General features: G+C 43.2%; 1 protein-coding gene across 1 annotated transcript in view; it reads left to right on the top strand.

The window, feature by feature from the left end:
- FLT1 (fms related receptor tyrosine kinase 1) overlaps positions 1-13,670 on the top strand; it is a 117,932-nt gene that overhangs the window by 32,322 nt on the left and 71,940 nt on the right. Inside the window, exon 2 of the mRNA XM_063951728.1 lies at positions 11,662-11,758. Coding sequence (XP_063807798.1) covers positions 11,662-11,758 — 97 coding nt within the window. The remainder of the gene's footprint in view (positions 1-11,661; positions 11,759-13,670) is intronic.

Here is a 13,670-nt window from a genome sequence, read left to right as displayed (position 1 = left end):
GCCACACAGACCTCCCTACATAGAATGTATACCTCCGCACATGCCACACAGACCTCCCTACATAGAATGTATACCTCCGCACATGCCACACAGACCTCCCTACATACAATGCAGACCTCCGCACATGCCACACAAACCTCCCTACATACAATGCATACCTCCGCACATGCCACACAGACCTCCCTACATACAATGCAAACCTCTGCACATGCCACACAGACCTCCCTACATACAATGCAGACCTCCGCACATGCCACACAGACCTCCCTACATACAATGCAAACCTCTGCACATGCCACACAGACCTCCCTACATACAATGCAGACCTCCGCACATGCCACACAGACCTCCCTACATACAATGCAGACCTCCGCACATGCCACACAGACCTCCCTACATAGAATGTATACCTCCGCACATGCCACACAAACCTCCCTACATAGGATGTATACCTCCGCACATGCCACAAAGACCTCCCTACATAGAATGCATACCTCCGCACATGCCACACAGACCTCCCTTCATACAATGCATACCTCCGCACATGCCACACAGACCTCCCTACATACAATGCATACCTCCGCACATGCCACACAGACCTCCCTACATAGAATGTATACCTCCGCACATGCCACACAGACCTCCCTACATACAATGCAGACCTCCGCACATGCCACACAGACCTCCCTTCATACAATGCATACCTCCGCACATGCCACACAGACCTCCCTACATACAATGCAGACCTCCGCACATGCCACACAGACCTCCCTTCATACCATGCATACCTCCGCACATGTCACACAGACCTCCCTACATAGAATGTATACCTCCGCACATGCCACACAGACCTCCCTACATACAATGCATACCTCCGCACATGCCACACAGACCTCCCTTCATAGAATGTATACCTCCGCACATGCCACACAGACCTCCCTACATACAATGCAGACCTCCGCACATGCCACACAGACCTCCCTTCATACAATGCATACCTCCGCACATGCCACACAGACCTTCCTACATACAATGCAGACCTCCGCACATGCCACACAGACCTCCCTACATAGAATGTATACCTCCGCACATGCCACACAGACCTCCCTACATACAATGCATACCTCCGCACATGCCACACAGACCTCCCTACATAGAATGTATACCTCCGCACATGCCACACAGACCTCCCTACATAGAATGTATACCTCCGCACATGCCACACAGACCTCCCTACATACAATGCATACCTCCGCACATGCCACACAGACCTCCCTACATAGAATTTATACCTCCGCACATGCCACACAGACCTCCCTACATAGAATGTATACCTCCGCACATGCCACACAGACCTCCCTACATAGAATGTATACCTCCGCACATGCCACACAGACCTCCCTACATACAATGCAGACCTCCGCACATGCCACACAGACCTCCCTACATACAATGCAGACCTCCGCACATGCCACACAGACCTCCCTACATACAATGCAAACCTCTGCACATGCCACACAGACCTCCCTACATACAATGCAGACCTCCGCACATGCCACACAGACCTCCCTACATACAATGTAGACCTCCGCACATGCCACACAGACCTCCCTACATACAATGCAAACCTCTGCACATGCCACACAGACCTCCCTACATACAATGCAGACCTCCGCACATGCCACACAGACCTCCCTACATACAATGCAGACCTCCGCACATGCCACACAGACCTCCCTACATACAATGCAGACCTCCGCACATGCCACACAGACCTCCCTACATAGAATGTATACCTCCGCACATGCCACACAGACCTCCCTACATACAATGCAGACCTCCGCACATGCCACACAGACCTCCCTACATACAATACAGACCTCCGCACATGCCACACAGACCTCCCTACATACAATACAGACCTCCGCACATGCCACACAGACCTCCCTACATACAATGCAGACCTCCGCACATGCCACACAGACCTCCCTACATACAATGCAAACCTCTGCACATGCCACACAGACCTCCCTACATACAATGCAGACCTCCGCACATGCCACACAGACCTCCCTACATACAATGCAGACCTCCGCACATGCCACACAGACCTCCCTACATACAATGCCAACCTCTGCACATGCCACACAGACCTCCCTACATACAATGCAGACCTCCGCACATGCCACACAGACCTCCCTACATACAATGCAAACCTCTGCACATGCCACACAGACCTCCCTACATAGAATGTATACCTCCGCACATGCCACACAGACCTCCCTACATAGAATGTATACCTCCGCACATGCCACACAGACCTCCCTACATACAATGCATACCTCCGCACATGCCACGCAGACCTCCCTTCATAGAATGTATACCTCCGCACATGCCACACAGACCTCCCTACATACAATGCAGACCTCCGCACATGCCACACAGACCTCCCTATATACAATGCATACCTCCGCACATGCCACACAGACCACCCTACATACAATGCAGACCTCCGCACATGCCACACAGACCTCCCTATATACAATGCAGACCTCCGCACATTCTATGAGAAACGAATAACTAATTTGCTATGGTTTTTAGTACAGATTTCCAGCATTCAGCAATGTTAGGGCCTAATTCAAACCTGATCGCAGCAGCAATATTGTTTTCTAATGGGCAAAACCATGTGCACTGCGGGGGTGGGGGGCAGATATAACATGTGCAGAGAGAGTTAGATTTGGGTGGGGTGTGTTCAAACTGAAATCTAAATTGCAGTGAAAAATAAAGCAGCCAGTATTTACCCTGCATAGAAACAAAATAACCCACCCAAATATAACTCTTTCTGTACATGTTATATCTGCCCCCCCTGCAGTGCACATGGTTTTGCCCATTAGAGAACAATTTTGCTGCTGCGATCAGGTCTGAATTAGGCCCTTAGTATGTTTAGAAGGAATTACAACTGCATGGAGTCGCAACTATGATGAAACCAGTTTGTGATAGTACCCAGTCTACTGTGTTGTTTGTAATTTGGAATCCACACTACAAATCTGGTAACAATGTTGACTCAAGTTCAGTTAGTACATGAGTAGTATTTATGATTTTGTATATGTACAAGTCAAGAACAAACAGAATAAGAGTAACCACAAATAAATGTAGATGACAAAACACAACCATAGTCCTTCTGGCCTCCTTTCATCCCATGACTGTGACATGTTACTTGTCAATTTTAGATTTAAACATCCTCTGCTATTTTAAAATGCTTAGCGTCAGTCTTACATGTAATGCTTTACGTGGCTTAATCACTTATAAACATATTTCTGGAAGCTTCTTGTTCTCTCAAAACTTACATTTGTTTTGGAAAAAATTCCTGTGGAATGTACAGGGCTTCCCTTCTTTGTACCTCGTTTTGCACTATGTGCAGTCCTACAGTATGTATATATTTATGAGGTATGATTGCCTTCTTGAGATGGGACCGTGATGGTCTGTTAGCCTGTATCCTACCTGTAGGTACAAAGGTGCTGTTGTGACTTTGCACTACAAATGAACCACCTCTTAAATAAGTCAGTTTTACGAATTTTATTACCATTTACTCCCATTTTTCATTAAGCTGTTTAGTTCAAAGGTAGGCAACCTGTGGTACTCCAGCTGCAATATTCCCTGCCACAGTTTGCTGTAAGAGCATGCTGAAACTGTGACAGTGCATGCTGGGAAGTCTGGTTTCACAGCAGCTGGAGTACCACAGGTTGCTTACCCCTGGTTTAGTTGATGGGATAAAAGGATGCATCCTGTATATATATATATATATATATATATATATATATATATATATCTATATCCCCCCCCCATAAAGTTTAATAAAGGCATTTTGTAATGTATATGGCATAGCTACATTGAGATAAGGAACAGACAGAGAGAGGGGTGGAAGAGGGGTCTCTCATGCAGTGTGTAGCTGAGGAACACAATAGGGCCTCAGTATCTCCCACCAAAGTGGGTTGGTGCCTACAAAAGTGGGGAGGGTGTACTGTGGCAAAGTGTCCATTCCTTATGAAACAACCGTGAGGTACCACAGAGTATGCTAGTCATGAGCCTCATCTCATATGCATCTCATATATTGTTAATGTTTATCCAATTGTATTTAATTGTTAATCAGTGTGGACTAATACATTACAAGTGCTATGTGTTTGTCTAGGGCTCATGGGACTTCCTGTTGAAGGTCCAGGTTAAATCAACACTACCATGCACATAAAGGTCACACATGCCTACAAGCTTCGCGAGCAAGCGTCATTTACTTTATTTCATTATCAAGGCTGCAAAGTCATAATTTTTTGGTGTTGTGCCTTGCTTGATGTGCATACCAACTTATAGGCAATGTCAGTCTCCTGAGCTACAAACAAAGCCCAGGAACTTAGGATGTCTTATTAATGAATGCTTTGCTATGTTATGAAGACTACTTTGTCAGTAAGAAAGCGTTATTAGGTTTTATTGATTTTTTTACCCCTTTCCGGTGTATATAGCTTGATTAATTGTGTGCCCCCAACCCAACTTTATGTAGTTTGATTGATTTTGTGCCCCTCTCCACCCCTAGACTTCAATCTTACTTACTTGCATGGGTGCTCTTCCCTCTGCATCTATTGACTGGCCGTGCGGCTCCCCTCTTAACTTCAGTGATGAAACGTTATGACATCATGCAGTCGGTCTCAACAGCTAACACATGCACAATGTGCAAAACAAAAACTAAATAAATGCTCAATAATTCTGAGACCTGTGGTTGAGCAAAATGAAAAGATCAAGTCACTTTTCGCTGTTGGTGGAGGACATGTTTAAATCATGTCGCCGTGGTTCACCAGTAGAAAATGCCTGACAACAGGAACACCAGGAAGCTCAATAGTAGGAAGTTGTTCTATAGGGTATTATCCAGCAGATGCCTACTAGTATGCATTAAACTTACTCCACCACATCTTAGTATGCAGTCTATTGTATTAGAGTGACATTAAATGGATGAAGCACAGAGGTTTTCCATACTTACCCTTAAAAAAGATTATATTTCCTACAGCAGTTCATCACAGAATTCAAAACACATTGCATGGGATACATCAAATGCTATTTTGCAGTCAAACCTCAGACAATTCAGTTTTTAGAGGTTTGGCCATTTTTTTGCATATGCACCAAGCTCTGGAAAACATTCTGGAGCTTAGACCTAGTGAGTAACCTATGGGCTTCTATTCGCGGATTGCTTCCTGAGAGCTATCCAATCGAATCCCTCCCAACACCCCCTGTGGCGTGTGTGCCATATGACGCATGCGCAGACGGACTCCTGGGTCATAAACCTGGAAGTCCCCACACACAAAGGACAGATCTTAATAGGACAGCTGTCCTTTGCTACAACGATAATAAATCCTATCATGCATGCGATGAGTGGCAGGATGCATCGCATCCCGCCCAGTAAGTTCGTGTTCTGTGTATAGCTGGGATATAATAAAATTGTGCCCAATGGAGATCTTTAAGTCATCCTATTTATTTTTAGGGCCTAATGATGTGAGAAACCCGGCTCACCCCTTGAAGTTGCCAGCAGCGTCTCCTCTCTGGGCTTCTCCCAGAAAAAGCACAGATGTTGCCTATAGGAACTAATCAGATTCTAGATATAATTTTTTAGAATATACTAGATAACTGGTAGCTAGAATTTGATTGGTTGCCATGAGCAACACCTACACTTTCCTTTTTAGGAGTTTTCGAAAATCTGCCCCATATTTTGTATAGTTCTAGCAGTACCATAACTACTTGCTTACTTGCTGGTCAGGTCAAGAGAGGGCCCTGGTCAGCCACCCCAAAATTGTAATCACTGTAGGACCTGAAGCCGCCTGAGACTACATAAATTATCTAGCCTTGCGTTTGGTTCTAGCTCCACCACAGAGCCTCCATGTGGTTGTGGCCCAGAAGTGTAGCACGCACAACGTCATGACATCAAAAAGCAGCTGAGCAAGTTCTTCACTTTGCCAGAGGTCTAGTTGTATTTGCAATAAAACCAGGGTTCCACAATGAGGGTGTGACTTGCATAAATGTATATTTCCCCCCAGCTTGGCGCATCTATGTCTGAAGTTTAGGATTAGGGCAGTACAGATGGTGTAATGGTTATCATTACTGCCTCACAGCACTGAGCTTATGGGTTCGATTCCCACCATGGCCCTACCTGTGTGGAGTTTGTATATTCTCCCCGGGTTTCCTCCCACAAACCAAAAATATACTGGTAGGTAAATTGGCTCCCAACAAAATAACCCCTAGCATGAATGTGTGTGCATGTGGTAGGGAATATAGATTGTAAGCTCCACTGGGGCAGGGACTGATGTGAATGACCAAATATTCTCTGTAAAGACTGCATGTGTGCTATATAAATAACTGGTAATAAATAAATAATTAAAAAGTAATAAAATAAGGTAATCACATTTTTTTCCCCCTAAACTGATTGGATAGAAAGACAGATCCAACAAGCTGGGGGAAAATTACATCCCTGCAGATTACCAACAATATAACATTCAGCTGTAAATCTGTGCACCGAAATTGTGGTACATTGTGGAAATGGAAAAAGCATTTCCTCAGCTCACCTTGTGATTGGCCGTGCGCTGCTGGTGCTTTCAGCTCACGGCAGCTCAGTGTTCCAGATGTTGCGCTGCATTCATGTGTGCACTGTTCCATGCCAGGCTCAGCAAATCCACTGATGTTGTTTTCATTTAGTGAGTATTAGGATTTCCAGCTGCTTTGATCTCGACAAGCCTGCATAGCACGGTGAATTCTTTCCCTGCTAATCTCTTTTATAATTACTAATTATGTATATTTGTGCACCCCTGATACACATGGTAGGAGTCACTCTCATCGTCTACTGGATTATATGTAATATCTATGCCTGCATGCAAAACACTTCTGAGAGTCTTTGCTGGTTTGTATACTGCAATAAATGACACGTAATCTGGAAACATTATATATTACAGTGCTTATTTTATTATGTATTTTTGATTAAGTTAATAAACAGTGTGTGTGTGTGTGTGTGTGTGTGTGTGTGTGTGTGTGTGTGTGTGTGTCTCGGATGACCACAGCGCAGCACAGGCAAGGGGGACAGGCTCCCGAGATTCCTGAGGGTCTGGGCCCCTCAGAATCTCGGGGCCTGGTACTACTGTCTCCTTTGTCCCTCCTCTCGCCGGGCATGTTCCTTGGTAGCAAACTGCTCCTGTTGCCACAATATATAATGTAATATTTATAGTGCCTTGAAAAAGCCTTGGTGACAGGGCCACTGGCACTCCGATCACTGTTGTCTATATTACTGTTTAATTGCGCTGTTATCACAACCTCATATAATAATTCCCATTGAGAGAATATTGGTACATTTAGACACCATAAGAAGGTCTTTGCAAGATGAGCATTGATGGTCTGATAATTAAGACATTTACTTCTGTGAGATCTATCATTGATTAAAATAATATATATATATATCTGTATCAATCAGACCACCTGTGCTTATCGCTTAACAAGGGTGGGGAACACATAGCATGTACAAATAGCAAAACTGTAGCAGGGCATGCTGGTATGTGTAGTTCAACAACAGCTGGAGGGCCAAAGGTTCCCTACCCCTGCCTTATAAGTAGTGATGGATCACTATAACATTTAATATCACGCAATAAGGGAATTATTAGATTAATTGCTTAATAACAATGCTGCATAGTAGGATTCAACTTCTATAACTACAGTATGACATAGGGAATAGCTGAATGCCATTTACATTATAAGTACTTGCAACATTGTAAACAAAGAAGAGATACAGCATTATTTGTGGAAGTGAAAAATCTAATCTCACTAAATAAAATATACTCTTAAAGCGATGAGAGCACTGATAAGTCACTAAGAGGATGACTGATAACTATCTGCATTATAAAATACAACACAGGTTGAGTATCCCATATCCAAATATTACGAAATACGGAATATTCCGAAATACAGACTTTTTTGAGTGAGAGTGAGATAGTGAAACCTTTGTTTTTTGATAGCTTAATGTACACAAACTTTGTTTAATACACAAAGTTATTAAAAATATTGTATTAAATGACCTTCAGGCTGTGTATATAAGGTGTATATGAAACATAAATGAATTGTGTGAATGTAGACACACTTTGTTTAATGCACAATGTTATAAAAAATATTGGCTAAAATGACCTTCAGGCTGTGTGTATAAGGTGTATATGTGACATAAATGCATTCTGTGCTTAGGTTTAGGTCCCATCACCATGATATCTCATTATGGTATGCAATTATTCCAAAATACGGAAAAATCCCATATCCAAAATACCTCTGGTCCCAAGCATTTTGGATAAAGGAGACTCAACCTGTATAAACATTGCTAACTATGCAAATTAGCCCATGTATACTAATAAATAACTGATATCTAGGCAGTAAGAATAGACAGCAGTCAGAGGTCTTTTCTAAGAATTTTAATACACCTTTTTCTTTCCCTTTTCTCACACTGTCAGCGGGCTGTAATGGAATCCGAGATCACCGGAGGTGCGGGATGCCGGCTGATCTCAGACTTTTTATTAAAGGTACAGTTACTTACAAGTCATGGTTTTGCCTTTTAATTGATTGTCCCTTTAAAAAACATCTGAGATCGGCTGGCATCCCGCACCTTCGGTGATCTCGGACTACATTACATCCCGACGTGTATACTTCACCATTTCCTGTGACACACGTACATTCAGAATTTTTATACATATCAATAAAGATTTGATTTTTATAATGTTATTTGGTCCAAGTGCATCCACAAAATTGTTTTCTTTTTCCTTTTTTATTTGTGTCTGTAAAAAAGCAGCGAGTAGCACCTCATAAGAGTGGATTATTTCTAGCCAGAAGAATGAAACTGTATCTACTATATGCATCTATGAGGAAGGGACCTATGAGAGTCTATTATTATATTTCATTACTGGTGCGAGATTGATTCTTATGTATGTATAATATTTACAATGTCAATGACAAAATGTTTAAATGCATATATGATGTAAAAGCTACTTTCTTCCTTTCTAAACGCTGACAATAAATAAGCCTGATGCTACTATACGGTCAGGATCGGACTGGCCCACAGGGGTACAGGGGAAACCCCCGGTGGGCCATACTGCTTAGTGCCCAATTCCTCCTCTAGGGAAGAGGTTCCAGACTGTGCACTTGCATTATACATTATGCATATGGTCCATTATAATGCACAGGACTATGGTGTATTTTCTATCATGCATTGCTGATATTAATCTGCTACATTATCATGCATGCACTAGCAATATTGACTGTATATATACAGTCAGGTCCATAAATAAGTCCAAGAACAAGCAGGAACTGAAGACATTTGCAGTAGAGGCCTGGCAGAGCATCACCAGGGATGAAACCCAGCGTCTGGTGATGTCTATGTGATCCAGACTTCAGGCTGTAATTGACTGCCAAGGATTTGCAACAAAGTATTAAAAAGTGAATTAGGATAAATTTAGTTTGTCCCATTACTTTTGGTCCCTTAAAAAGTGGGAGGCACATATAGAAACCGTTGTAATTCCTACACCGTTCACCTGATTTGGATGTAAATACCCTCAAATTAAAGCGTAAAGTCTGCAGTTAAAGCACATCTTGTTTGTTTCATTTCAAATCCATTGTGGTGGTGTATAGAGACCAAAATATGAGAATTGTGTCGATGTTCCAATATTTATGGACTTGACTGTATATCAATGGTCCCAGCCCATGCAGTCTCTAATGGTTATATAAACCAATGCGGTGGCTGGCCACACCTCTATGCATAGGAACCTACCACTGCATTACCCCGGTAGGCCCTTCATGCCCCAGTCCGACACTGTATACAGTAATACCCCTTTCAGATGATCTCCAATGCCCGATCTCACACGGGAATTGGAAACGGGTCCTTCTCAGGTGGGATCCGGCATTGGAGCCTCTGCGCTGGCTTTCCGAGCTGGAAATATGCTGGGTCAGTTGCATAGCGGGGGATGAGCTCATCTCAGCGCCGCCTCTCCCTATGTAGTAAACGGGACCCAGGTTGCATCGACCCAGGAATCCGTTTACGCTGCCACTGACCCGGTAGCAACCCGGGAATAATCCTTCTTATTACCTGGGTTGAATTACCAGGTCAGGCGACCCGGGAATTCTTATGGGGCCCTTTCACATCGCACAGTGACCCGTGTTGACCCAGAAATATGCCGAGTCGATACCGGGTTACTTTTGCGATGTGAAAGGGTATAATGGACTTTGTGAGTTCAGTACCCTGTATGCAATCTGTGCTGACAGATCTTGTAATGTTTATGTTTATTATTGCATTTTGTTTCTTGTTGGTGACTTACAAATAAAGCTACAAGTGTTTTAAAATGTGTATTGCTAATGAGCTTTAAAAAAAGTGCTGCATAAATATATTTCATACTAACAATTGCTGGCGCTATAGGTGTGAATTGCATTGTTTACAGTGCCAGGCGTACCTAGAACGAGTACAATGGATACCTAGGAGTATATTTACTAAGTGGCGGCTTTTCAAAAACTGCTGTTTGTAAGCGGTTCTTATCACTGGGTTTAAAAGGGCAACAATATTAAATTCAAAACCAGGTGTGTTTTGAATTTCATATTATTGCCCTCTTAAATCATGCAGCTAGAACCACTGGTAAGCAGGAGCTTTGAAAAGCTGCATCTTATAAAATATGTTCCCTAATTAGCAATTGTCTCTAATTACCAGCATCAGTGCAAGTTTTGATTTAGCAATGACACCATCCCCCTAGTGCTGATCCCTAAAACTTACCCTAACCATCCCCTCCTGCAGCCTATCCCTAACCGTCCTTTCCCGTAACTTAACCATAACCCTCCCCCTAGTGCCGATCCCTAAACTTACCCTAACCAACCCATCCTGCAGCGTAACTCTAACTCTGCCTCAAGGGCCTAACCCTAGCTCTCCCTCTACCCCTAACCCTGATACTCATCATAGGGTCCATCGGCATTGTGACTGTCACTATTCTGCAGTCTAGATTGTGACCTTCGAGATCCTGACCATAAGGCTCGTGACCATCTGGATCCTGATTACATCCTGCTTATTTGTTTGGACTTTACAAAGTTACAATTTTACATTTGCATCTTGTTTGATTTATACTTAAATTGTCCAAGCGCATTTTAAGTGGAATTGCTCCCAACTCTAAATAAGGTCCACAATCCTAGGTCCTATAGACCAAACTACCCAAAATTTGCCAGATCTTGCACATGGCTGGACTTATGAGCGCAGCACGGTTTTAAGCCCTAGCTGTGCCTGATCCAATGCACTGAACATGCCAAGGCGCAAAGTCATGTGCCGAGCTGCTTATTGTCCCTCTGTAAATTATATGAATGCGCAGCGTTCTGTATGGTCATAGATGTCCAAAGAGCGTGCAAAGTGGAAAGAGTTTCTACACAGCTCACACAAACACTCACAATTAATGTTTGTGCTGTAGTGAATCTGCACAAAGTAAATGACCCCCGATGTCTATTTCTCAATGTGAAGTAAATTTCTGTGTTAAATAATGCAGCAAGTATAACGATTTGGGAACAAGCAGCAAGTCATTATTCTCTGTGTGTGTTTATTTTATTGCATTGATTAACACTATTTCTCTTATCTCACAGGTCACAGTTCCGGTTCCAAGTTAAAAGCACCTGTTCTAAATATAAAAGGGAAAGAGATAGTTGTACAAGCAGGCCAGCCAATTCATCTTGCATGCAAGTAAGAAACATTTACATTCTATTACTGGCTAATAGACAATGGACATGTGCATAAATACTGCCATTTGTTTAGAAAACAAGAACCAAGGGGGTAATTCCAAGTTGATCGCAGCAGGAATTTAGTTAGCAATTGGGCACAACCATGTGCACTGCAGGGGAGGCAGATATAACATGTGCAGAGAGAGTTAGATTTGGGTCAGTTATTTTGTTTCTGTGCAGGGTAAATACTGGCTGCTTTATTTTTACACTGCAAATTAGATTGCAGATTGAACACACCCCACCCAAATCTAACTCTCTATGCACATGTTAAATCTGCCTACCCTGCAGTGCACATGGGAGGTCATTCCGAGTCGTTCGCTCGGAAAATTTCTTCGCATCGCAGCGTTTTTCCGCTTAGTGCGCATGCGCAAAGTCCGCACTGCGACTGCGCCAAGTAAATTTGCTATGAAGTTTGGATTTTTACTCACGGCTTTTTCTTCGCTCAGGCGATCGTAGTGTGATTGACAGGAAATGGGGGTTACTGGGCGGAAACAGGCCGTTTTATGGGCGTGTGGGAAAAAACGCTACCGTTTACGGAAAAAACGCGGGAGTGGCTGGAGAAACGGAGGAGTGTCTGGGCGAACACTGGGTGTGTTTGTGACGTCAAACCAGGAACGATAAGCACTGAACTGATCGCAGATGCCGAGTAAGTCTGAAGCTACAGTACTCTGAAACTGCTACGAGATGTGTAATCGCAATATTGCGAATCTTTCGTTCGCAATTTTAAGAAGCTAAGATTCACTCCCAGTAGGCGGCGGCTTAGCGTGTGCAATACTGCTAAAATCGCCTTGCGAGCGAACAACTCGGAATGAGGGCCATGGTTTTGCCCAATTGCTAACTAAATTCCTGCTGCGATCAACTTGGAATTACCCCCCAAGTTGGGCATATAAGTCCTACTTAAAGTTACATTAGTACATGGGAAAATATCTCTTTAGACTGAGCTCGAAGGTTTCCACATGCTTCCTGGGACTGATGAGGATTCTGCAATAGAGAAAGCCTCATTCCCAGTTTCTCAGTCCCGGGAACACAGCAGCACGGAGCAGCCTAGGGTGTTCCGAAGATTGGGAGCAATCATATCAATGCAGCATTAAATTACCATTCACAATTACCTACAGTACAGCACATGTACTTTTCACCCTTGTGTCCCTATCCAAGACATAGCCACACCCTCTGTATTCTGGATTTCTTAACTTTTAATCAATAACAAAATGTCAGTACACAGGACAAGTGATATATATTGAATTAACATCAATGCATGTTCAAAGTGTGTTCCTCTCTACATACTGTATAACAATGTTATGATGAATGATACAGAAGAGTGAAAAGTACGGATCGGTATGTGATCCCACTGTAAATGTGTAACAACAAACTCAGAACGACACTTGCAGCATCAGTGTAATACAGGTCTTTACTCAGCATGAGCCAGACACCAAGTGGAAGTAATAGATGACAAAAAGGAAGTGAGTCACCTCGGCATGACATCATCTCCCATGATGCACAGCATGCATTTACATCCCCCCTTTAAAACTGGAAGGATGCAGAACATATATGAAACGAATACAACAATGTGACAATGTTAGACATGAACAAAAGAAGAGACATTATTATACAATAAAGTCTTGGAACTTTGGGTTGGGACACACGCCCGATCTGGTAATGGTACACTGGGAACCCATGGGCATGTCCACTGTGGCACCAGAGGGCTCTGTTACTTCAGAAGTAGTCTCTGAGGAAGGACTGTTCATGCAATGCGAATCATCACTGACATTGGTTGCAGGCTTGCAGCTGTGGTAGAAACTGATGAGTCAGGCTGTGTAGAGCTTTTTTCAGGTACACTTAACAGATAGCGGCGGTTGTGTTCATACATAGCATTA

Source organism: Pseudophryne corroboree, chromosome 2 (assembly GCF_028390025.1).
Source record: "Pseudophryne corroboree isolate aPseCor3 chromosome 2, aPseCor3.hap2, whole genome shotgun sequence".
Taxonomy (NCBI): Eukaryota; Metazoa; Chordata; class Amphibia; order Anura; family Myobatrachidae; genus Pseudophryne; species Pseudophryne corroboree.
The sequence above is the reverse complement of the archived record's forward strand: the minus strand, read 5'-3'. Positions and strand labels throughout refer to the sequence as shown.